The 26,309-nt window shown below is 46.2% G+C and overlaps 1 protein-coding gene across 4 annotated transcripts; it reads right to left on the bottom strand.

The window, feature by feature from the left end:
• Window positions 1-815: 815 nt before the first annotated feature.
• On the bottom strand, window positions 816-16,130 carry LOC122392118 (carboxypeptidase Q-like). 4 transcript variants are annotated; one of them, XR_006258462.1, is made up of 7 exons: window positions 15,796-16,130; window positions 7,611-7,760; window positions 6,797-6,997; window positions 6,347-6,617; window positions 5,362-6,037; window positions 3,391-3,444; window positions 816-1,506 (listed from the first exon to the last, which is right to left on the bottom strand). XR_006258462.1 is itself a non-coding variant. In XM_043386676.1 (7 exons), exons 1-7 carry the CDS (start codon window positions 15,958-15,960, stop codon window positions 1,395-1,397), a joined length of 1,617 nt encoding a protein of 538 aa, XP_043242611.1. In that variant the 5' UTR covers window positions 15,961-16,044; the 3' UTR covers window positions 816-1,394. The 4 variants fall into 4 exon arrangements, 3 of the variants coding, with proteins under 3 accessions (XP_043242611.1, XP_043242613.1, XP_043242612.1); XM_043386676.1 differs by having other exon boundaries at window positions 5,374-6,037; window positions 15,796-16,044; XM_043386678.1 differs by lacking the exon at window positions 15,796-16,130 and adding an exon at window positions 8,803-8,838 and having other exon boundaries at window positions 5,374-6,037.
• Window positions 16,131-26,309: the final 10,179 nt, after the last annotated feature.

The following is a 26,309-nucleotide window of genomic DNA, read 5'->3' as shown; positions in this document are numbered from 1 at the left end:
GCCAAACGGCAAGGGGGGGTCCAACCGACCCCCCCCCCCTACACATTAGAAGCTGGCAAACGCCGCACACATGCGAGGGTTAATTTAGTTTCCTCGCACAACCGTGTGTTTCGCTATCATTTGCTTTTGTGTTGAACGTAACTTTTGAAGCCGGAGCTGGACAAGGGAACAGGTTACTATCCAGTACCAATCCACTAATGCATAAAATGTACCTTTATAAATTAAAACAATCCATTACAAACATCACTAGAGCATAGAGCAACATTTCATATACAATGAATTCCACCCTACCCTTTTACTGGCAAATCCAGCTCAAAATGTGACATCAAAGTCCAGGTGAATGCGAGTCTAATTTAGCACTAGACATATCAGCAGTAGATCTGATGATAGCACTAGATATAGTGATAAAAGCCTGGAGCTATATGCTGTGTCGGTGAGCCGTTCAAAATGTTCGTCATCTGCTATCTAATACATCAACCTATAGATGGGGACCGAACCGCTGATAAGCGCTAGCTGACGCTCGGGTTCCTTTTAACTTGTCCGATGCTTATGAGAAGGCATTGTAGCTTTGTCTCTCATATGGCCTGCAGGCGGGCCCACATGCTCTTATAAGAAGGCATTTCGTTTGACGCGTAACGTTGAGAGGTGAGTAAGCTTATTTCTCAAATCCACGTCGCTCGTCCTCATTTTTTTAGTAACTGTGGTCGCTTTTTAAATACGGCATGCAACGATCCATCGCTTCACGCTTGGAATACTGCCGACGTGCTGCTAAGGATGCTAGTCACTGTTGAACAATAGGCCACAATGTGGCACCATGATGTTGCATTTGTATTGCAGATTTTTGATAGTTTATAGTATACATACATTCGTATGACATGGCATGTGTGTAAAATAAAATGCAGCTGCATACTTTCCGTTCGGTAAACCAACAAGCCGGTGTGCCGTTCTTCTAAAACTAAATAACGAAAAAGCTACCATCATACCAAACTGTAAACTAGCGTTTAACTAGCATATGGGGTAAACAGAAGAGTACAGGTACCACGTCGTATGGCATCGTGTATAAGGTTCGCGTCTAATACTCGTCAGGCCCTGGCAGCGTCGAAGTAAACATGAGCACGAGTGGGCGGTCTAGAGATTCATTAAGTCTGACGCTTTGTCTCTTTGATCAGTTCCAAAACTAACCGCTCCCTCTCTCCTGCTATGACAACCACCAGACGTGCCATATGTGAGGAACGGAAGCCGTCCAGTCACCGGGTAAAACATCACTCATAAAAAACGACGGCGGAGAGGGCTTCCACGCTGTGGGCGCTGTCTGCGGCACCCGGATACACTCACTCAGCGTGACTGGCACTCTGTAGGTACAGACAGCACCCGGTCGGGCTCGGACGCACGCGTTACGACGCTGGAGCTCCACGGGCGAACGGGGTCACCAGAGCAGCGAGCGACATCAGCAGCCACAGAGAGGCCTGCTGACACGCCGACGAGCCCCGCAGAGCACGCGAATTCCTGGAACACACGCGCTCTGTCAGACACCCATCCGGCTGATTTGACCGACTTGGGATGGAAATGTTATATACTGACCTAAATATCACAAAATAAACGCGAACCCTCAGAGCAAGCGAAATGTATTTTTAGGTGTTAACCCGCGCCCCGTTGGGCTCTGCCGAGCAACGCGCCCCGTTGGGGGGGGGGGCATTTTGGCCCCCCCCCCTAAGATCTCGAGAACCACGCAACCTAGCGACAAGCGGCAAATGGTGTTGGATAGCCCTATCAGGGAACTACCTTGTGACCCAATTTTATTGACCTAGGTCAAACCGATGACGTCACAGGTCAGGTCAAAGGTCCAATTTTCACCGTTTACAGGCATTTCAAGAAATGCGTTGTTAAATCGAGTAAAATGCATTTCATTGAAAATCATCGATGGGGAAATGTTCTTCAAACACATATTTTGCTATTTGAGGTCACTGATACCAGGTCAGGTCACAGAGGTCAGGTCACTGGGGGGTCACAATATGAAAGTGTCGTGTGATACATGTTTTATGGTCCATTTTACATGACAAATGCGATTATGTGGGTCAGGCAGCCTTTGGGGCCAGCTTAGGTCACGTTTTGGTCAAGGTCAGGTCAAGGTCAGGTCAAGGTCAGGTCAAATTAGGTCAAATTTCAAAGTTAATATTTTTGCATAAAATGGGTATCGAATCGATGCAGCTCGTCACGGGGAGTTCAATGGTGGTCTTTGTTTTGCCGTACGTGGTCTAGAATCGCTAAAAATTGAGTTAAAAAATTTGACGTCATCATTTTTGAACAGTTTTTTCGCTATAACTTGGCCAAAAAACGAGATATCGATCTGAAATTTGGTATGTATATAGAAGAGCGCAGGGACTATCACATATTTTCCGTTTTTTTAGAAATTCGGAAAATTTTGGATTTTTTTTAGTTTTTCAAAAAAAATCAATTTTTTGATTTTTTTTGGGGTCAAAAACCCAAAATTTTGAAAATCCGAGATAGCAGTTTTGTAGCGCCGCCTTTTGTCTACTAGACCATATAAAGAACTTTGAAATTGCTTGATAACTGTAGATTTGGTGAGCGTTTCAAGATTGCATGTTTTTTGCTCATTTTTGCTCGAACATGACCTCAGTTTGACCTCAATAACTCCTGACCTAAGGTGACCTAAGACTTGAAATTTGGTGTGAAGGTGTCAAATTGATGCCCGGGAAGGTACTGAAAATTTGGCGGCGCTGCGCGCCGCCGTTTTCTTGCTATTCAGGAAAAACCACAGGGGGGGCCAAAATGCCCCCCCCAACGGGGCGAGGGTTAATACAGATCGTCCGATCCAAATGTTTAGACTGAAACATCAAGTAAGTAGACTAACGAGCAATACGAATGGTTACCTTGCGATACCTATGCATGTGCATTCTCTTCGACGAGCTGGGACATCGAAGACCAGTTGGACCGATGAACAAAAATAGCGCAACGCCACAAGATAACTGGCGAAAATGTGGATAAGGAGCAAATATCTCGTGTTTGCTTACTTTTTGTTCAAAAGATACATACGCCCAAGGATTCGTACATGTTCTTTGTATTCTTCTTACACCAGTCTTCTGGTTCCTAGCCATTTTTAGTAAATAGGTAATATTGGTCTCAAGATAAGGGCTCAGGCGAACTGTAGTTCGGATGCGGTGAGTACCCTCACCCTTGCCACAACTCGAGTGGGGGTGGCGCTAGGTGGGAGGAGGGGGAACACTCGGCCCGAGCTGTGGCGAGGGTAAGGGTATTCACCGCATCAAAGCTACAGGTCGCCTGGACCTATAGTACCTATTCCGTCATCGTGCGCGAATGCATGATGCAATAGCAAGATACAAATTGGTCAGCGGTTCAGTGAGAACTTACTGTTCGACCGGAACGACTGTGTTTAGCTCCATCAGCGGCTCCGCGGGCACCTGACTGGAAACGGAAATGTTTTCATCACTGTTGTGTGTTGGGTTTGGTATATGGGATACCCAACGTTTATGCTATATGTTATGAGTATTTAAATCTGATGTTTCAAGTCAGATTACGTTGAATAAATCCCAGATCATGGCTCTGCAGAGAGCTTTACGCAAATCACTCAGTAAACCTCCATTAGGAGCAAAAAACCGTTTTAACTAGCGAATTAAGTTTGATCGAATTCATAATGATATGCGACAAAAAAGCTAAATATTGTTGAGGTGTTGGATCTGTTTATGTTCGACAAGATCACGGCGTTAACCCGCGCCGGGCCGGGGGGGGGGGGTGTTTGAACACCCCCCTTCTAACTCGGCTCCTGGGCCACGTAGCGACACGCGGTAAGCGGCAATCGAAAGAACGTCCAAAATAAGGACGAAAACACTTCGGTCATTTTTTGGGTCAGGTCAAAGGTCAGGTCACCAGAGGTCACCAAAGGTCAAATGTCCACTATTTCAACATTTTGGAAACTGCCAAAGGCTATCTCGGGAACCGATAGAGCTACAGCGCCGCGGTAAAGCGCATTCGATAGCCCTTTTACAGACCTTTCTGAGTAATGTTCTCAGATTTGACCTCAGGTCAACGGTTTAGCCTCCAGAGGGCAAAAACTCAAAAAATAGCAGTTTTTACGAAAAACGTTTTTTTCGGCAATAACTTTTGACTCAAAAGAGCCACGACATTTTTTTTTGCCACCATCGTGTTTCTCTCGTTGAGACGCGTCGAATGAACTATAATTTGACCTTGAAAGGTCAACTTGAAAATTTGCCCTCAGGTCAAGGTCATGACCTGACCGGAAAAGGTCATATTGCATATCAGTCGATCCGCAACGTCGAGCCGAACACATCTAAGGCGTTTTCAGCGCTCTAGCACGTCTCTATCAGAAGTTATTAGCGAAAAACTGTTAGATTCTGTTCGTGACCTGAGATGACCTCGGGGACATAACGAGGGGTCACAGTTGCCATTTTCCGGTTCAGTGTGTCCATTTTACCTACATTTCGATGTTTGAGAGTGTCTAGAATAGCGTTCGTGCAAAACAGACGCTTTTCAATTTTCTCCCATTGACTTATAATGGAGAGGTCGCAAAATTGACCTGACCTTAGGTCACCATATCAAAATTTCGAGATATACATTTTATAGATAATGTTGCTCTAATCAATCGCTGAAAGTTTCAAGGCAATCGATCAATCGGTGTAGCTATGACGAGCATTCTTATTTTTTTCTGAGGCGAGGTCACTTGGCGTGACCTGGTGACCTGACCTAAGGTGACCTGGGTCTGAAATTTCCACAACATGTGCGAAAAAGATGCACGAACAGGTGTGCCAAAAACGGCGGCGCGGACGTTTTTGAGATATCTGCGAAAAACCGCAGGGGGGGGGGTGTTCAAACACCCCCCCCCGGCCCGGCGCGGGTTAATAATGTTAAACTTCCTCATGAATGCAAAAAAAACGAAAAAACGTAAACCTGTCCGCAAAACACACACAAGCAAATAATTAGTCATTGGGATGCAGATTGCAGAAAATCGGATTAGTACGCACTTTTAGGCATCACAAAGTGAGCTAGGAAGTTAGTAAGAACGATGCTAAGAAACAAACCAGTATGTGAGCTAGATATGTAGGCACAGTAATTATTTATCACAATTTGATTATTGGTAAGACTTGCTGTTAGTTCAACTATACATGCGATTGACAACCCAGTTCCTCTCGGATATCGGGATATCGAACTTTATTAATCATGCTAGCAAATGCCTCTGGAAATAAAAGATACCAATACCAATACCGCGTGAACCCGACTTAGGAGGGGTAGGCTGAACAAACCCAAGCCGACTCCGTTTTCCACAGCGCAGCAGGCCGTCACCTAGAGAAACAAGCGAACACTTACAGAGTGGTCTACCTTGGCACGCGGTCTGGCACATCGGCGAAGACGAACGCCGACGCAGCCATGGTGGCCACGCAGAGGTCCAGCTCGTGCGGGTCGAGCGCGTCCATGGTGTCGGCCTCGGTGTGGTGGTACCAGAAGTAGCGGCTCTGGTCCACGTCGATGGCCGCCGCCGGCACGCCCTTGTCGTGCAGAAGGTGGGTCTCCGACAGTGACGGGCTGTCCGAGGCGCCTGTGGCGTTGATAGCGCCCAGCAGGGAGGCGGTGTGCTTCACGAAGCAGGCCGCCTCGTCGGAACCCTTCGCACGAAGGCCGACCGGACGGAAGGTGCCCAGGTCGTTCTCGATGGCAATCTGCATCTTGCTGATGTCGAATTCATGCATCTTGACGTACTCTTTGCCGCCAAAGTAGCCCTCCTCTTCGGCAGTCCAAAGGACTACCCGGATCGTGCGACGCGGCATCAGTCCAAGCTCCTTTAGCAACTTCACGGCGTGGTAGTTGACGAAGACGCCTCCGCCGTTGTCCATAGCACCCTCGCCGACGTCCCAGCTGTCGATGTGCGCGCTCAGCATGACCAGCTCGGTCGAATCCGAAGGACCGTAGTCGATGATGACGTTACGAGATTTCCGCATCGGGAGGTTGGCTGCAGACATCTTCAGCATGAGCTTTACAGTCTTCCCTGAAACGCACAAAGAGACCCATTGAAAAAGGGACCCGAAAACTGACGTTCTTGTCTTGACAGCAGGTCGCTCAGTACTTCTTGTCACTAAAAAAAGCACGCACAGGGACACAGATAAGCGAGCGACAGTATACCTACCTATTGTCCCTTTTCATATCAGAAAAAGGCTGGCAAATGTATTTATTTACTCCGTTCAGACTTCCTTAAGTCTGAAGCGTAAGGCCTACCCTCAGAGCTAGCTACCACCATACTTATACCTTCCACCGAGAAAAAACCACTCTCGTCCGACCCCATAACGCAGCAGTTTACCTTTCTTATAGTGTCTGGCGATGATGCGCGCGTCCTCGGCTGTGATGGCCGCCGCCGGGATCTGCGTGCTGTTGCCGTAGTACTGGGATCCGCCGTGCGGCGTGTACAGACTGTAGTCTGTGCGGGAGCGGACCAGCACGGCCACGGCGCCGTACTGGGCGGCCCGGTCCGCCCCCGAGGTGCGGTACTTGTACGACGCGCCGTACCGCTTCATCGGCTCGTCCATCGGGTCTCCGAACGGCGCGTTGAACACCATGATCTTGCCCTTGATCTGAAATGCCCGAAAACAGTGAACGCGGATGGATGTGTGATACTACGGTGTCTGTCCATCAAGAGCGGATGAATTTGGAGAATAAACTCTTTGATGTTTATCTTATCTTATTTGAGAGCTTTTGCAACATGTACTCAGCTGTCACAGCAAGGTGTTGGTGGACCGGGAAGTATACCTACCTTAGCCTCGCCGAGTTTCTCCATCTCCTCAAAGCTGTCGCAGACGACGGCCTCGGCTCTGAGCACGCCGCCCGGGTACTGCTGGGTGCCGATGGTGGTGCCCAGACCCAGGATAGACATGCTCTTCTGGCGAGGACTGAGCATCATGAGCGTCTCCTCCCCGCGGACCCAGCGTGGCACCATCACTTCCTCCGTGTGCACCTGTCGACAAAAGATGGCTTATTACCAAAGAGACAGTGACAGACCATGACTTGTTTGTGTTTTATGGCTTTCTATCAAGACATTCAAACAGCTGAAGCCTTTGAGGTCTGCCACTATACCTATTCATGCATTCTTCTGCACGGAAGGAAAGAGGTAACGCTGGTTTCACTACATACAACCGCTGCCCCGGACGATGATTCAGCATCAAGTGAAACCTGTATCCACCTCACGCAACAGATAACAGCACCAGCTTTACAAATCGGCACACGTCTACTTCCTCGTTTCATCAAGTAAAGAACGTGCTTCAGAATCGTTACATACACTGCAATTGAATGAAACAGCACTTCTATGTCGGCTGAAAAGCCACTCTCTACATTCGGCTGACCGCACAGTGTTTAACAGCGCTTAACGACAGGCGTCATGTACATTACCCACCTGCTGTCTGATGCATAAGCAGTTAAACAGTTGTGGACGTGATGTTCAAGGATGAGTGCGTAGTTCTATGGCCTTGGAAAATAAAAGCCAACTCATATCCTCATATCCCCATGCCAATTGTTTGTTGCCTCTATTTCCTTATGTCAGCAGCAATAATTATAAAACCCGCATCTCTTACCCTGAAGCCGTCGTCCTCCGCCTTTTTCTTCATGAAGTCGATGGAGTCCTCCAGTTCGTCAGAGCCGGACGGCCTGGCTCCGAACCGCTCCACAAAGTCCTCCAGGCCATTGTAGGCGGCGTGGTGGTACTGCTTCTGCTCCAGCGCAGCCTGGAAGGCAAGAGGCATTGGAGGCTGGTAAACTTGGCTATTGGGCACACATGACAGAAAGGCTCATACTGCACGTATCCAAGTCATAACGATACCATGGTGGTCCGTCACTCAATTCAGCGAGAGTAACAAGCGCTGAATCGAATGATGTTGCGAAACGATCTCAAAAGTTTCGAGTTTGACATGTTTCACTGCAATTCCCAGCGAAATACTGACTGTTTATCGCCCCAAAGAGCCGCTCGAGCAATTAAAAAAGTCGAAGGGTCAGCCGCTGACGCTTCATATCAGTTGAAATGTCAAAGAGCCGCTTACAGGCGTGGAACTGGTTTGGCGGAAGGGCTGACTCCTTGGCTAGCCTTCGCGATCCCATGAATTAATCAGTAGTAAGTTGAAAGTCATCATGAGCTTCTAGCTTCGGTCTCAAACGGTGGGCCCTCGCACCCAGAAGCGGCGCTTGCGGACAGACCGGAAAACGGGGGCCGCTGAGGCATGCACACACCTGACACCAGTCAGCCCGCGCCAGCAGATACATAAAGGGCCGGGCACGGCCATATTCCGGTCACGATTCACAGCCATTGTGTGCGCGGTGATTTTCACTCCCGACTGAATCCGGCACACGGAGGTACTTATGTGGGAAGCATGTCATGCGAGTGCGTTGTAGCCGGTCTGAAGGGCCGCGGCGAATTCCTGCGGCTATTATAGAATGGTTATTTTTATTCGGGCCAGGTAGCAATCAATACAAGACATAGGAATACAGCAGGAATACCTCATACTAAGAAGAACAAAGCCTCAAGCGATATGAACATTGAACAAGGCCTGTCTTCAGGCTCCCCGGTATTTAAGTAGAGCGTTCGTCCTCGCTAAGAGACACACAAACACCCAATTTGCGGTCCACACGCTACACTTGTGGGTCATTTGCCCATCGCATAATTGGAGTAGTCGGAAAAAACGAACCTAAGTCCGAACTCCGAATACGAGCTAAAACGGTGCAGCACTTACATACCTACTGGCTACCATATTGGGCGATTACGACCACACTTACCAAAGATACTGGCTTCCACATAACCCCATTGTATAACGGACAACGTTCGTGGAGTACCGGGGGTCCGATAGTCACGCGTCTAACGAAGAATGGTGGTGTTGGCGATGGAGGAGGGGGGAAGGAGTGTGGGTTGGGGAGGGGGCTGGGGGGGGACTGGGGGATGGATGGAAGTTTATGAGGGTGAGGCGTACAAAAAGACGGGCACTTGTTTGGTATCCCTCTGTGGATGCTTGTCACGTTTAAACTGTCGGCATTCGCTCGTCAATTTCATAAGCTGGTCGAGTCGGGAAATCCCATGACGATTGACGATATCAGGAAGCCAGATGAGAACATCGAATCTGCTCCGCAAGACTTCTCGTAATCCATGGCCGTGGGGTGTGTGGGCGGCATAACATATGGGACTTCGTATATCTCAGGCAACTTTTGCAAAAATGTGGGAGAACCCAGGTTTGTTTTTCAATAGAAAAACAGTCTTAAAGAATAGTGTTTAAGCTGTTGAGCACAAGCCTTCGGTTGCGTCGTATATGATGCATTGCTTAACACGCGCAGTGGAAGGGTTGCGAGTACTACGCCCAGTGGAAGGGGGGGGGGGCGGATGTCGCCCCCCCCTAAGATCTCAGCTCCCACTGGAGCTAGAAAGACGAAATTTGGAGGGTAGGTGGGGGCCATAGAAAACTCTGTTGTGTGTGAATTTCATGACCCTAGGTCAATATCTTCAAGGTCAAATGAGGTCAAATGTGGTCAAATCTGCCATATTAGCGACATTTTTGCGTTTACATGCCGATAACTCAAAAAGTTACCGGCCGATTTTCTTTAATCTTTCACTATACGAAAGAACAACCATTTGTGAGTACGTATGGTGAATTTCTAGATAATCCAACAATAAATATGGCAGTTAGAAGCCTGCTAAGGGTACGATGTCGCCGGCTGAAGCGGGATCGGCCGACGCGCGAAACGCGGCAATCACAATTTTGTGTTTACACACTCATAACTCAAGTTGTTACTGGCCGATTTCCAAAATTCTTTGACCATATGATTGCCTGTACATTTCTCAGTCTTCTCACTGAATTTGACGCGAATCTAATGTAATCAGCGGTAAGGAGCGCGATGTAAAGACGGAACCGTCCCGCCCCGGCACAGTCTACAATTCAGGCGGCGCGTAACGGCTAGCGCCGGCCGCCGCGCCGCCGCGGCGGCAGGATGTTTGACTTTACACCGCTATTACTAGAAAAGTTGTGAACCGATTTTCCTACTTCTTGCATGAGAAGATCCGCAATTCAATTCTGGACAGGTACCCGAAATTTCACATTGATATTATGCTTGCGGCGCGAGTTATTGGCGAAAAACAGGAGGGGTGGGCGAAATCCGCCCCCCCCTTCCACTGCGCGTGTTAAGCTGCAAAATGCTGCCCAGTGCGATGCTATTCTGGTCAATGCCAACAAACACGGTTAGCAAAATGTAAACGGCCAATGAATAACAAAGCAAGGCATCAGTCTAGGTACATCTGAACAATTTATTATCGAATATAACCCATTACCATTTGAACGGTTAGATACCACAAACGACTGTTTTGCATGGGAAATACGTTATTTCGTAAACCCCACAATCCCCGGCTTTGGTCGGTTTAAACCGCCGATTTATTACCGGAAAATGTCCATCAGCTGACGTCACCGCTGCTCTGGATCATGTCACACTGCCGGGATCACGTGATCTCCCGGTGCTGTGTCAGCGTGGCAGTGTTGAAGCGCTGTCACCTGGGCCATTTATCACGTGATCGCCTGTGTTGTATCAATGGAGACTGAGGACAGGCTGTTGGCATGTGTACGGCCCTCCAGCAAAAGAGTGGTTGGTTAGCCTATGTGCTTTTGGTGTAATAACTTTGAATGACAGAGATCCTGTAAAATGACTCAATAGAAATGAGCAGAGGGTTTGTGCTAGTGGTGTCAATCGGAACTTGAATCTTCGGAATTCCGATTTTGTCCAATCTCCAATTCGGAATTCGGTTGGACAATGACAGCAGGCTTTGGACAACTTTGGACGATCGCTTGCTACACCTCAACATTTTTAAAAAGTAGTCGTGTTTAACATTGAATGGCTATTAGAAAGCTCAGCTTTCGATATGATTAACACTTTTGAGCTTGTAACGATACATGAAAAGCAAATTAAATAACAGTGTTGAGTGTAAACTATTGCGTAGGTGTCGGACATCTTTGGACAAATGGCTGGCTTGGACATTTTTGGACGGACAATCGACGTAAGCATTGGACATTGGACGGACTTTGGACATACGTTTTCTGAAATTGACACCACTAGTTTGTGCACACACTTCGGCAATGGTTTTCAACAGCCATTAGACGCATTCATCACTGCAGATCGATTATTGTGATGTTGGTAACCAACCACTAAATACATAGAGAGCCGTACGTCGGCGAACTGCACATTGTCTATAAACGTATTCGTCCGTAGGATATAAAGAGGTATAATGTCATGTAGGTACCTTTATGTTTAGTTTTATGATTTGTTTGAACGGACTCAATAAATGCACCCGTCCGTACCTGAGACAGCATGGGTATGTTGTAAAACGTCCGTCAGAAGTTTCAATCTAAAAACACATTATCTGACCACTTCTGAAGCATGAAGCGGGTCCCCCATCATTTCGTGCTGCACTAATTTTAAATTGGTAATTTTGCGCTGCTGTATTGGGCAATAGGCAGCGCAGGCAGCATTAGGCACCCTACTTCACTGAGTTGAACTGCAGCTCAGGTATGAATCAGCAGTCTCGTCCTCTCCGATTTCGCGCACTCATGCCCGGTCCGCCGGTTCCCCACGACCCCCGTCCGCCCACTCACTGAGCCCGGAGGACAATACAGGGCCGGGCCGCCGCGTCAGGGCACTGTCCGCTCAAGGTCAGTGCCGAGAGACCAGTCGGCGCATCTGCTTTACCGCTCCAGCACATGAGCTGGGGATGGGCGCTGATGGAATATGATCAGCTCAGCGGCCTTATTCGCAGTGCTTGTTGGATTAGCGAACACGGCATTCGGTTCTTAAACGGCTGCCGACTTCACAAACCTTGGCAGTATGTTTTAAATCGAGGTGTATTTTTATACACCCTAACAACCATCTAGAAATGGGTGGTTTTAATAGGAGCGGAGGGCGTGGTTATTATGCGCCGGTTGTGTGATTTCGTTCGTCTTGGACTGTGTTTTACTTCATTCACTATTTAAATCACAGCAAATAAAAGATTACGAATTATGATTGCACCCGCAATTCCTTAATGAAACTGTTTTGGCGTAAAACGCAACCAAATGGGTGGAAAACTGCGCCAGTCGTAATTTACGCAGTCATGGAGCTTGCCCCGCTAGTATACTAGCGGGGTAGTATACTAAATCAGTAGTATACTACTAGCAGCGGGGTAGTATACTACTAGTATACTAAATCACTATAGTGATTTGGTTAGCTGGCAGGCGGTTTGGAACGGTGGTTTGACGAATTCTACCATGCATCGCTGTGCAGAAGGCGCAATATCACATTCATGACCAAATGCCTTGCACGACAATGCCACTATTCGAGCGGGGAGGAGAGGTACAGGCAGGAGTGAAATAACTAGATACCTACCTCAATAGTCGAAAGCTGAAAGGGTCGTGTGCAAGGTGACCCCGACTTGCTAAACCGCTATACTTAGCAGAGACAGTAACCATCACGTCTGAATTATTCTGTCATGAAAGCCGTTGTGAGCTGCGCTTCTTGGAACACTCTGACCAGAATTGGCAATTAGGAATGAAAACAAAATCGAGAAATAAAACTCAATAAGTAAATCATATTTTTGAACATGAAGAGGACAACGGAGACTTACAACGTCTTTCCACTAAATAGTTGTTTCTGTTATGTTGTTCCGTACCGCTACGACTTTCTCATCATGTCACGGTGCCAGAGAGCTTTATATTTTCCGCTTGCTATTATTGAAGGGTTAAGTGCCCTTCCACTGAACTTTTCTCATATATGATTCATGTGCATTTAGGGTTCAAATGTGTTTATTCAGCATTCATATAGCCGAGGGTCTTGATGATGCGGGAAAGTTACTTAAACGGCTTTATATAGTTAATTGTGGATGTTCGTCATAAAAACCGTTTCATAATTGAAACATTGAGCATGAATGCCACACCTGTAATATGATTTAATTACGTTTGATCTACACCATTTTCGATGCATTTTAAAGGGACAGTATCACCATTTTGATGAAATTTGACATTGCATAGGCCCCACCTTTCTGGTCCGGAAACTGAAGACCGATCCTCGAAGCTCCACACCGTTATCCCGCTATCGCCGCTCAAAGTACGAAAGGTGTACCACACTTTGAATCGTGCTTCACTATCTTCACTGTTTAAATGTTTGCGCCGTTTTGAATTGACCGCCAGTAATAAAACTTTTACCCTGGTCATTTCATCAAATTTTATAAAGCCAAAACGTTTTTCGCACTTATTCATCACCGTTAAATTCATTAAATAGTCGTAGGCAATTTCCGCTGTTTCCTTCGGATTCTAGCGGCTCAACAAAGGAATTCCTCCAGCTTGAATCACAATCTCCCTCCAATGTATGACGTTTATCACGTGATTGTCACGTGATATTTTCTCCCATTGTCAATTGTCACGTCCAATTGTCACTCCCTCCAATTGTCACGTTATATTTTTATAGGCAATACCTAAGGCTACCTCTCCCTAAGGACAACTCAATCAGAAGAACGACCACGTAAGCGTAGCGTCAATAATGTATTATCTGCGCCAGTTCTGTAGTAATTTTGCATGCTTCCAAACTAGCGGCCATGCTTGTATAGTGGTGGTTCGCTCATGAAAATGAATCATGAAAATGAAATGTGGTTGCAATATTTTTCACCGAGTTCGGTCCTCAAACTATGTTTTTTCTGATTCAGAAAAATAAGAAATGCTAGTAAAAAAAAAAATCAGCTCCATACATGGATTTTTTTTCGATGATACTGTCCCTTTAAGACAAATGAAGTCCAATTTAAAACAGTTGATTTCTGAATTAAAACAATTGACAGGCGGGTTAAAACACGTGACATTCAGCTTAAAACAACTGACACGCGATTTAAAATAAATGAAAAGCAAATTAATATAAATGACATGCAATTCAATCATACAAATATAGGTACGTAAAGCTATGCTGAATAATTATGTTTTACTGCAAATGAACAAAAATGTTGTGCTCGACTACATGATTATTTGTAGGGAGAAAATTGAAAGACGCCTCTTTTGGACGAAAGTCATTCTAAACACTTTCAAACACCGAATTACAATTTACAAGTAACGTTGACAGTTGACCCAATGAACATAAAAATACATAGCACCCGTGACCCCTGTTTATGCCCATGAGGTCATGTCAGGTCACGAAGGGTATCTAGCAGGTTTTAGCAAATAACTTTGGATAGAGGCATGTTAGAGTCATGAAAACGCCTTAGATTTGTAAGCTCCACCATACGAATCGGCTGATACGCAACATGACCCTTTCCGGTCAGGTCAAGACCTTGGCCTGAGGTCATTTTTTTCAATTTGACGTTTCAAGGTCAACTTATAGTTCATTCGATGCGTCTTGACGAGAGGAACACGATGCAGGTAAAGTTTAGCTCGTGCAAAGCTTGAGTCAAAAGTAAGTGCAAAAAAAAATCCGCCAAAATCGTCCATTTTGGCAGTTTTTGCCACATGCAGGCTAGAACGTTGACGTTAGATCAAATATGGGAAAAATATTCAGAGAGAGCGTTAAGTGGGCTATCAAATGCGCCTTTCCTCGGTGCTGTAGCTCTCTTGGTTCCCGAGTTATGTGTCGGCTTCTAAAAATTGTTGACATTTGGCCTGAAAATCTGCAACATTTGGCCTTCAATGACCTCTGGTGACCTGACTGACCTTTGAGCAAAAAGTGACTGAAGTAGTTCCGTCATTTTGTTTTGTCGCTCTCTCGCACACTGCCTTCCGCGTATCGCTACGTGGCCCAGGAGCCGAGTTACAAGGGGAAGGGTGTTCAAACACCCCCCCTCCCCAGCAGGGCGTGGAAGTCCAGGACCCCCAGCGGGACGCGGGTTAAGACGGAGAAGGACAGTGAAGTGTAGGATTCAATGTCATCGTATGGAAGCTCTAACGCCAATCAGTCATTTTGAAATTTTAATCCAATGAAGCATATGTTAAAGTTCTACGAACTGTCACAATTGCAAATATGTAGTCGAACACTTTGTTTATTTTATTTGCACTAAAACGTAATTATTCAACATAGCTTTAAGAACTATAATTGTATGATTAAATTGCATGTCATTTATATTAATTTGCTTGTCATTTATTTTAAATAGCATGTCAGTTGTTTTAAGCTGAATGTCACGTGTTTTAACCCGCCTGTCAATTGTTTTATTTCAGAAATCAACTGTTTTAAATCGGACTTCATTTGTCTTAAAATGCATCGAAAATGGTGTAATTACGATTGATTTAAAGGCATCTACTCTACATCTACGGTTTTTCTTATTTTGACATTAGGTTTAGATTCTACTGTCCAATGTCTACAGGATTATAATCATCCTAAGCAGATATTTATTAAAAAAAGGTTTACCTAAATACACGTCTGTTGATATGATATGATATGATATGGGTTACCGTCAAAGCCAGCCATAGCCTATAAACCTATAAAAGCCGCCAAAAGGGGGGAACGTTTTAAATAGTTAGTTGGTATGCGTTCTCCAGATAACGACGCAGTACTCCATACATGGGTAGGTACTCGTAGATTCAAAAATAAAAATAATGCCCACCAACAAATCTTCAGAGCTTTCGACATCATGTGAAATAAAACGGTCATAAAAGAAGCACAAAGTTCATGGACCATTCTGAAAAAGTCCTGCACTTTGAGATGCGACAGCGCGGCAACAGCAAGTCGATTTAACTTCCCACAACGCTCCATTGCACCACACCTTCACCACTTGCCCTGAGTTGCGACGCTTACCTGGAGTATTTTGTCGACCTTGGTCTTGTACCGCAGGATGTTATTCCGGGTGGTCTCGGGCAGCGGGCAGTCCTCGGGAATTGCCAACACCGGGTTGGCGGCATCCACGCGGGCCAGAGCCGCCAGAGCGGCGATGAGAGCCAGTGGCCACCACCGCGCCTCCATGGTGCTCGCGCTGGAGTGACGGCGGGCCGTTCTGACGCGGGTTACCCAGACGCGTGGACGACCAAGGCCTTTCCACGCCGGGGGCGGGCGCGACCATACAGTCCCGCTCGTGTGCTGGGGCCGTACAGTCTCTAACACTGTGGATGTGTGAGTCTGGACGGGCTGAGGGATCCAGTGACCTTCATATCGTCACTAGACAATGGGCAGACTGTGCGGGGTATGTGTGTCAGAAGATGCATTGCAACGGCAAGGTGTCATTCGAGGTCGGGTGCACCTTGATGGCCTGAGTGGGGCATCATTTTTTCCTCTTATCAACAAGAAGTCGTGTAAAAGATCGCACACAATTGCTGAACGGGAAGCACCATTACTTTCAAGTCTTCACGGCATTGAGATGAGCTGTTTCACACGGGCTTCTCTCATAATTTAAAAGTAAGATCCGAACCATCGAAATAAACTGAAACATCAAATCAGCGACGGAAGCGCTAGGCAGAGTGCTGCTCTCTGATACCACCGTTCTATATCATATGCGTCCGACTGCGGACCAAGCTGTCCTGGCGCTACGCCATCAACTGCGCAGGTAGGGGAACTCGAGGGAATCCCAGAAGCTCTCGCCGCACCACTCGGAATGTTTGTAATTGCTTATGTCACCGGGACTTTCCCATTCCTTTCTGTTTGTTCTCGCTTCACAGATAGCCTTGAACCTTGCTTCACAGGCAAACGGGTGGGCCAAGTCAAAATTAGAGAGTGGCTCCACATGCTCTACAGTTGGCCGCGAAGAGTACCTATACCAGGGAGTTGTACGGGAATAACACGCCAAATAGTTTTACATCTCAGCGAAGTATTGTTTACCAGACGCAGCGCAACGCACAGCAGGGATGCGAAGCCAGAGCCGTACATTTTGTAAGTCGAGGCCACAGCTTGAGCCCGAAGCCTTCAAAAAAATGTTGCTTGTTGCCGAAGCCGTACCTACATATGGACTAAGCTGCACCTCCCGTTCCGGAAGAGCAGGGAGAGGAAGAGGTCAATGCTCAAGCGAAATCAATTAAGGTCAAACGCCTTTTGCGTAGTATGTGCGGTATTTATGACAAAGGAACGGATACAATATACTGTAACAGACAGTATAATCGAAAATATATATGTTCCAACCTCAATTTATAGGGTACATTCATGTTCAGTTCGATAAATTTCAGGGCTCTCAGGGCTGCGTAGTCGGAGTCATTTGGGGTCCGTCGGAGTCGACAAGCTTGCCGGGAGTCGGACTCGGGGTTGGAGCCACCTAAGTTGACTCCGAAACTCCGCATTTGGAGTCTTACATGGCAAAAATGTGTTCTACGCCCGTTGACTGGGAAATATTTCGTTCGCTTACCTTTCCAAGGCAGCTTTTGCCAAAGCTAAGGCCGAAGCTATCTTGGGTGACCGTTTTGAACGTGACAAACAGAAGGCGATGGCTTCGTCTGAACTTGCTTTTCGTTTAACATATTATGGATGGATTTTTAATCCATTCAAAGCCTTGGAATGCGCAAGGGATTAGGAATTATGCTAGATAGGGAGTACCTAGTCTATGCAGGCGAGATACAGTAGAACCCGCTTAAAGTGACCATCCCACCTTAACCCGCGCATAACGCATTTCCATAACGCGAGTGACTGGGGGGGGGGGGGGGCTCTCCAGCCGCCCCTCCTATCTCCGAAACCACTGGGCCGATCGTCAAAATTCAAACGGCGTCTGATAGCCCTGGAAAGTGTCGAGAAAAACCTTTTTTCATTGACCTAGAGGTAACTGATGACGTCACAGGTCAGGTCAAAGTAAAAATTATCGGCATTTTTGCTTGTTCACAATATAGGCTCTGGCTGCCGGCTGACAAGTCCGATCAGGCTCATTATTGGTTTACGCACTCCTTGATATATGCCTTACACTGAATACAAAATGACACAAAAAACGACTTAAAACGCACAAGCAGAGTGTGTAACTAGGCTTTCTTGTGTACCCTGCATCATGCATTTTTTGACCCGTCGCAGACGTGTCAATTTAGAAATGTGTTAACCCAGTCGTGTTGTGTCCTAAAACACAATATCATTGTGTCTTCAACACATGAGGCCCGTGTGAATACATTTGCAGAATACAAGGTAAATGTGTTACTCAATGTTTAATACACTGTGAATGTGTTACTAAATTTAACACAAATCGCAAGTGAAAGAAGGAAACACGTGGTGACTATGTAGTTTGTTGGCCGGGGCGCAGTTGAAGGGGCTTTGACTTTGACTGGACAGGCTGACTGCCAAAGCCGGGCCCCGAGTGGAATCGGGCGCTCGGGTGCGCGCGGTCAGGGGCCAGGGCTGAGCACGCGGCCGGCCGACCCATACGGTCAGGGCGCGGTCAGGGCTGAGCACCCGACCGGCCGACCCATACGGTCAGGGCTGAGCACCCGGCCGGCCGACCCATAAAAGGCCGCCGACCCATACATGACCTGGCACACCGTTCCGTGTTTCTATCCTCAGGATACTGAAATCCTTCTCCTCCACGCCGCAACCCCCCTCCGGGCTGGACAGGCAACTTTATCTCATGCGGGCTGCTCCCTTGGAGCGGCACCGCTGGTCCCGAGGGAGCGCTCCCCGTAGCCGGGTGCAGTGAGTAACTTGGGGCTGGGTGGCCTGTCCTCTGGACGGGCTCAGCCCCGGTGACTCACTAGGGTGCCTGCCCAGACCAATGTCTCCCCCTATATACTATCATCCTCCCGGCTCTGAAATGGTCCCATTGGTCCGAAAGGGCCTAACCCAACAAAACAAACAAACAAACAAATACATGACCTGGCACTGCGTCCAGTCGGCCGCTGGACCGGAACGGTTCCGCTTCAGGGCCGAAAGGTGAACAGGTCACGCAGACAGCTCATTCAGAGCACCAACTGACGATGCCCCCGATTGGTGGACTACTGTGTAATGCAGTTGTCCAGGCGTGCCAGTCAGCTGGGATAAATTTTTCAGCCACCGATTTTTCAAATATATCCTATATAGACCGAGGAGTTTCTTCCTCCAAGCAGACGTTAATTAGCTATGCTTCAGCTTGCACTTGATATAATCAGCGCATATTGCTTTAGACAATTTATCATGTATCGACTCCCTCGGCTGTATTGTGCATTTTGACCTTTCAGGTGTTTGAACGTTGTGCTGAGCATTGTTAATAAGATTATTAGAAGTAACGAGGCTTGAAATGATCTCACGCATGTCAAAGTGTTTTTATTTTAGGCAAAATAAATATCTAAAACAATAAAACAAGCTTTCGGCATTACGCCATCATCAAGTTTGACTTGATGATGGCGTAATGCCGAAAGCTTGTTTTATTGTTTTAGATATTTATTTTGCCTAAAATAAAAACACTTTGACATGCGTGAGATCATTTCAAGCCTCGTTATATTAATAATAATCATGTCATCCATCCTCGCCCATATAAAAAGATTATTAGAAGGATGAAGAATAACCTGTTGCTCATTTTATCAGAAATAGAAAAAATAAACCAATATATATTCGGGCGTGGCCCTTCTTCAGTGGTACAAGATCACAATAAAACAAGAAAGACGTTTGTGACACACATGAGGCAAAATACAATATTTTGAATCAAATCACTCACAGATATTTTGCATGCTGAAGAAGGGCCACGCCCGAATATATATTGGTTTATTTTTTTCTATTTCTGATAGAAATGAGCAACAGGTTATTCTTCATCCTTCTAATAACATTTTGACCTTTCTCAAAACACTTTGGCAAATTTTTACAAAAACCCAGCATACCTAAAAGTTGGTGCTAGCAAAACGCCCTCTATTATCCCCATCTGAAGGTAAGGTTCAGAGGTCGCTCACTGGTGGATGGCACGGTGTATTTGTGTAAGGGTACACGTCTACCATATCCGACAACACATGATTTCGATACACTGATGCATTACATTCGTCCAGCGTGCTTGGCACGAGAAAAGTGTGTCATTATTCTGTTTTATGTGTTATCAAACGTGTCGAAGGTCCCACCAAGCGTGAAAATACTCAGCCTTATTGTGTTGTGGGTGCGATTAACACATGACTGATGTGTTACCAGTACAGAACATGCCCTCACTGTGTCGATTTGTTTTCAGTGTAGATCCCCAGAGGGTACCGAACTTTTACTTCAAAATTTTCAGGTCAAGGCCAGGTCATCCTAGGTCACGAAAATTGTATATCATGTATCGGTCACGTGACGCATGTTTTATGGTCCATTTTACTCGTAGATTTAAAAAAATAATGTCGTCTGTGTCATTTGAGGTTATTTTCAGCTGAATTCACCAGAGGTCAGGTCACTCAGGTCAGAAAAGGTCAAATTTTGAAAATGAAATTTTTCAACAAAAAAGGTGCCTATCAGATGCCGTTTGAGCTCAGGAACATTCACGATGGCGCCATTTATATTGCTGTACGAAAAATGATTTTGAAAAATAAATAATTGTAAAATTTTGACAATAAGGCCAATAACTTGGCTATTTTTGAGGATATAGGGCTAAACCTTGCTACAGTGGTTCACCAGTGTGTGTTCTATCACAAATATTCCGGTTTTTGCGAAACATCAAAAACATTTTGAAAAAATCAAAAATTATATTTTTGTAATTGTAAAAACATATTTTCAAAATTTTCAAAATTCAAAAATTCGAGATAGCAGTTTGATAGCTACGTGTTTTTGTAGTCCACCGATGCAAAGAAATTGGATCTAGCTTTAAAAGTAAGCTCTTGAGAGCCTTTGCCGTAATTCAATATTTTGCATCAAAATCGGCCGACATGACGTCACTCTGACGTCATTCCCAGTCAACCTATGCTAGCTAGAAAGTTTAAATTTTAACACAAGGTGTCAAAGTGATGCCGCTAAGGGTACCGCAAGTTTCGTGTTGATCCGTCAAACGGTTTAGAAAATATGGCCGAAAAACGGGAGGAGGGCTCTGTAGAGCCCCCCCCTCCAGTCATGCGCTGGTTAACATTAGTTTTGAGTTGAGGTAGCCAAAAATGGAGTCCTTGGCTTGCACTTACCGATTTGAGCACTCACAACATCGAGAAATGCATCAAGTCGAAAATATCTAATTTCATTGTTGCAGCACTTTGGATTCAGAGGGGCTAATGCATTTGAATGCCCCCTCTGAATGTGTAACGTCAGCGGAGATCTAACGATTTTAAATCTTTAACATTTGGTAGCACGCGGTGGTATATGCTGCTTTGCGCGCAACAAGTGCCGCACTTTTAGATGCCAAACTATTGCTTGCAAATAAAGTCGCTGGGAACAGCGGAGATCATAAAAAGTAAACAAAAGTAGAAGTATAATAACTTGAAAACCGGTTAATATTTTTCGGTGAAATTTGGTAGATATTCAATTCTGCTCTTTCTGAACCGAGCGACATCACTTTGCCAATTCAAAAACATTTTTGAGGGTGGGAGGGTCCCTTTAATAAGTCCATTTCGGTAACACGTTTTGGATTTATAAAGCGGTGGCGCTGTTAACCGGAGTAGTAATTTTCATTGAGAAAGTCTGTATCACAGCACAACAGTTAACTCCGTAATGATGTTCTCAGTTGCCTGGGATGGTACTGGTAGGCTGTGCCGTATCACACAGACTGATACATTGTAAGGTGGAACATCATTTTGTAGTCAACTGTACATTCCGTTCCCCCTGCAATATCAAGTGGATAGGCTGACACTCCTCATTGCCTGATTTATTCCAATGAAAGTGACCAGCGCACATTACAAAGCTGTTACCGTCTGCGATAGCCAACTCAACACATCCATCCTCGATCACTCTCCTGTCATGCCAACGAAACAGTCGAGCATTGCGTGCTTCGCTGCAGAAACATTTCTCTGATGTGCATGGTGATGGCGCTCTTTATAGCCCTGAACTCCCCCTGTTGTGGAAAGTCCAACTGCTGCAGACTGTTGCGCCAGTGTAGCTCATTGGGAGCGGATGGGATGTCACATTTCGAAGGGAAAGACGTGACTGCTGACTGCTAAACTCCCACGGTGGCTTTATCAAGCGGAGTAGCTGGATTTATTATGCGGATTGATTGCCAATGGGCTTCTATGGAGAAAATCCGTGAACAGCTCAAGTGGCCAGTCAAGTCAAGCGGCTGGATTTATTATCCGAGGACTTATCAAGCGTGATCCCACTGTAATAGAGGATTCTTCATGGCTCCGAGTCGAAGATCAGGATAAAGGCAGTATTCCAAGCGGGTTACTGAAAAACCGTGCGACGAAGGAGCGAGGTTTTTTTTTCACGCGAGGAAAAAATGTCCGATGTTCCGCGAGTGAGCTATACAGATTCTTCTATCTTTCTATGTAGATACCGGGCTTCTCACAAAAGTCGGATGAATTTATAATTAATATATTTTAGGATGTGTCAGTGTTACAAAAATAAATCAAGTATCACCTGAAAGCCTGGTTAAAAATGTTTTGTTTCAGGGGATTTCGACCGTCGGCGATCGCCTAACTGAGCCTCGCCGAACCTGTTCGAGATGACCCCCGTTTCGCTCGATGCAAAGTTAAGCCCGGCGCAGCGCGGCCTCTGTTGCAGCACGGCACACGGAAGGTGGCAGCTGAACACACTGCCGACCTCACTGCACCCTTCAGGTCTTTGGGACTTCTTGGGTGGTTTCGGAACACCTGGGACTTGAGGTGGTCCTACAGGAAAAAGTCCGATGGGGTCAAGTCCGGGGAGCTCGCTGGTCACAGATGTGTCTCAAACCTCGAGATCACACGCTGCCCGGAGCGCTCCTGCACCCACTCCCGGTTTTCTTTAGCGGTATTGGCCGTGGAAACGTCTAGTCTAGCTGGAACTATTGGCATTTAAGTGCTTCAGGATCGCTGCCCATTGTGGTCCGCAGGACACTCCAAAAATTGTCAGCGTCATCCGGTATCGCTGACCGTTGACAGCCTGGGTAGCGCATCTCTCACACGAGCGACGTTCGCCGGGCTTCTTTGATTGGGTTTGTGGCCGCCGCTATGTTCTTTGAACCAGCAGTTAACATTTCCTCGCCCCAGAAACTTTCAACAATGTGGAATATAGCATTTCAAGATGGTGTTCACTTTCCAAAAAAAAATGCGGAAGTTCCGTTGTGTTGAAACGACCGACTTATTCTGAAAGTAGAATTTCTTTGAGTTTGCTTTTGCGTCTTAAGACCACAGTCTCATTTTTTAAACTCAACAAGTATGGTATCATATAAATCTCCTAAAAATTTGCTTTCTTTTCACGTGCATTTGTTTCGTTTAAATATTTTTTTCAGTCCACTATCTGCAAAAGAAATTGGTCCGACTTTTGTGAGAAGCCCAGTATTTATTCATAATTCATTATAATATTATGCTCAAGTGTATTTACTTGTGCCAAACACACACACAAATTAAGGTTATTTGTTTGTAATTGATAAAATTCATCACAAACGACCATAAATTGACGCATCATCACCTAAACACTTGATTTTTGGCTATAACCCTTAACCCGCGCACCGACGGGGGGGGGGGGCGGATATCCGTCCCCCCTGAGGTTTTTCGCGAATAGCGGGAAAACCGCGGCGCGTAGCGCCGCGAAATTTGGTATGACTATTCCCTCATCAATTTTACACATGGTGTGCAAGTTTGAACCTCCTACCTTTCAAGGTCAGGTCACCAGGTCACTTTGAATGACCCAACCTCAAGTCACTTTTTTGCAAATTTGTCACCGTGCCAGAGCTACAGTAGATGTCGGAGGCCTTTGAAAGTCGCAGGATGTTATTAGGTCATTAGTAGCTACAATTTGTATATCTCGGAATTTTGATATCGGTGACCTAAGGTCAGGTCAATTTCGCGACCTCCCCATTATAAGTCAATGGGGGAAAAATCAACTCCCTGTTTTTACCACTAAAACGGGTCGGAATGGCCCCATATACCATACATGACTTCATATACGATCAACCTTCACTACCTTGAGGTCTGTTTTGCTGTTGGGCAGCTGTGAGGTCATGTGACGTCATCAAAGGTCACCAAAGGTTTTCGGCCAATAACTCCGTACAGGAACAAGATACAGACGCGTGGATGGTCTCATTGTGTTCAGCTCGTCAAGACGCATCGAATGATATACATGATGACCTCGAGGTCACGTGACCTGAGGTCAACCTTTGACCTTGACCTTTCGAGGTCAACATATATATCATTCGATGCGGATTGACGAGAGGATCACGATGATGCCCTTAGTTTGTTCCTATCTGGACTAATTCGAAAGTTATTCGAGAAAAACTCTCTCCATATCCAGCGCCGCCATTTTGACTTTTTCGACCCCTGTGACGTCATCTTTGACCTGATCTGAAAATGACCTTAGTAAAAATTGTAGATCTTGACCGTGCGTATCCGATGCCGTTTACCGCTTGTCGCTATCTTGCTTCGTTCTCGAGATCTCAGGGGGAGGGGGGCGGTCATCCGCCCCCCCCCCGTCGGTACTAAGTTGGCGCAGACCCCCGTCGGTGCGCGGGTTAAGACTTTATCTTTGCATCTTAGAGGGATGCAAAGATAAATTCTTGTCTTTACATCTCAGAGGAGTGAAAGATATCTGCACTGTAGACCTAACGACAAATAAACCTCTACTAGGGAGATAATAGCATCTCCGACGAGTGCACTCTTTTGTCATAATGTGAATTTTACAGACAAATGTGCGGAGTCGGACTCGGAGTCGACTTTTGCAAGGTGGAGTCCGAATCGGAGACGGAGTCACCGAAAACCCATCAACCCCGCAGTCCTGAATTGTATTCTTTAGTTTCGTTACCCGCGTGTTTATTCCGGCTACACACATTTAGGAACGTTCCTTTTCTCTGAGACGGTGGGACATTTTTTTTCGGAGCCAACTCGAGCTGTACCAGATTGCTGCGAATCGGAGCCGTAGCCAATCTGGAGGCACGCCAATAAGTAAGTAGGTAGGTACTGGTTTTTCGCTATTTATAGGTCAGCACAAACGGAAGAGAGAGTCAAAACGCTTATTTTATGAGGGCCTTCATACTCATAGCTTATAGATAGGCCTACATTACAATGTCATTCACCATCAAAATCTGACCCGACTTGACCTCTCGCTACCCGAGGCACACCAGAAGCCTCACTCAAAGGCTTAAAACAAAGATGCAATCCCATCGAGTCCTGTCTTTGTATCACTTTTATGGCTTTCATAGCCGACACTCTATCACTCAGCTGTTGCCTGTGTGCTGAGACCCGAAACGTAATAAGCTTATGGGAATCGGTGAACTGTTGAGGAGAACTGAACGTGAAGTCAAGCGATGTCGACCGACCGCGCGTGCCACGGCACTGCTTTTTCTGCGTTCACGTGTCCGATTAGCCTGGAAAGAAACCATCGGTTATTATAGGAAATGGAAAATTGTTCTTATAAACAGTAGCGGCGGAATAACGTCAATTAAAGGGGGGGATTAACCCGCGCACCGACGGGGGGGCGGATATCCGCCCCCCCTGAGGTTTTTCGCAAATAGCGGGAAAACCGCGGCGCGTAGCGCCGCGAAAGTTGGTACGACTATTCTCTCATCAATTTTACACATGGTGTGCAAGTGTGAACCTCCTATCTTTTAAGGTCAGGTCACCAGGTCACTTTGAATGACCCAACCTCAAGTCACTTTTTTGCAACTTTGTCACCGTGCCAGAGCTACAGTAGATGTCGGAGGCCTTTAGAAGTCACAGGATGTTATAAGGTCATTAGTAGCTACAATTTGTATATCTCGGAATTTTGATATCGGTGACCTAAGGTCAGGTCAATTTCTCGACCTCCCCATTATAAGTCAATGGGGGAAAAATCAACTCCCTGTTTTTACCACTAAAACGGGTCGGAATGGCCCCATAAACCATATATGACCTCATATACGATCAACCTTCACTACCTTGAGGTCTGTTTTGCTGTTGGGCAGCTGCAAGGTCACGTGACGTCATCAAAGGTCACCAGCGGTTTTTTGACAATAACTCCGTACAGGAACAAGATACAGCCGCGCGGATGGTCTCATTGTGTTCAGCTCGTCAAGGCGCATCGAATGATATACATGATGACCTCGAGGTCACGTGACCTGAGGTCAACCTTTGACCTTGACCTTTCGAGGTCAACATATATCATTCGATGCGGATTGACGAGAGGATCACGATGCTGCCCTTAGTTTGTTCCTATATTGACTAGTTCGAAAGTTATTCGAGAAAAACTCTCTCCATACCTAGCGCCGCCATTTTGACTTTTTTGACCCCTGTGACGTCATCTTTGACCTGACCTGAAAATGACCTTAGTAAAAATTGTAGACCTTGTCCGTGCGTATCCCTTGCCGTTTACCGCTTGTCGCTATCTTGCTTCGTTCT

Source organism: Amphibalanus amphitrite, unplaced genomic scaffold (genome assembly GCF_019059575.1).
Source record: "Amphibalanus amphitrite isolate SeventyFive unplaced genomic scaffold, NRLGWU_Aamphi_draft 000469F_arrow, whole genome shotgun sequence".
NCBI classification, from domain to species: Eukaryota; Metazoa; Arthropoda; class Thecostraca; order Balanomorpha; family Balanidae; genus Amphibalanus; species Amphibalanus amphitrite.
The sequence above is the reverse complement of the archived record's forward strand: the minus strand, read 5'-3'. Positions and strand labels throughout refer to the sequence as shown.

Coding starts and splice junctions, on each gene's coding strand:
- LOC122392118 (XM_043386676.1), bottom strand. CDS start 15,960: ATGGAGGCGCGGTGGTGGCCACTGGCTCTCATCGCCGCTCTGGCGGCT. Junction 7,761..15,795: donor AGGTCGACAAAATACTCCAG/GTAAGCGTCGCA, acceptor CTTGCCTTCCAG/GCTGCGCTGGAGCAGAAGCA. Junction 3,445..5,373: donor GTGCCAGACCGCGTGCCAAG/GTAGACCACTCT, acceptor TTCCGTTTCCAG/TCAGGTGCCCGCGGAGCCGC.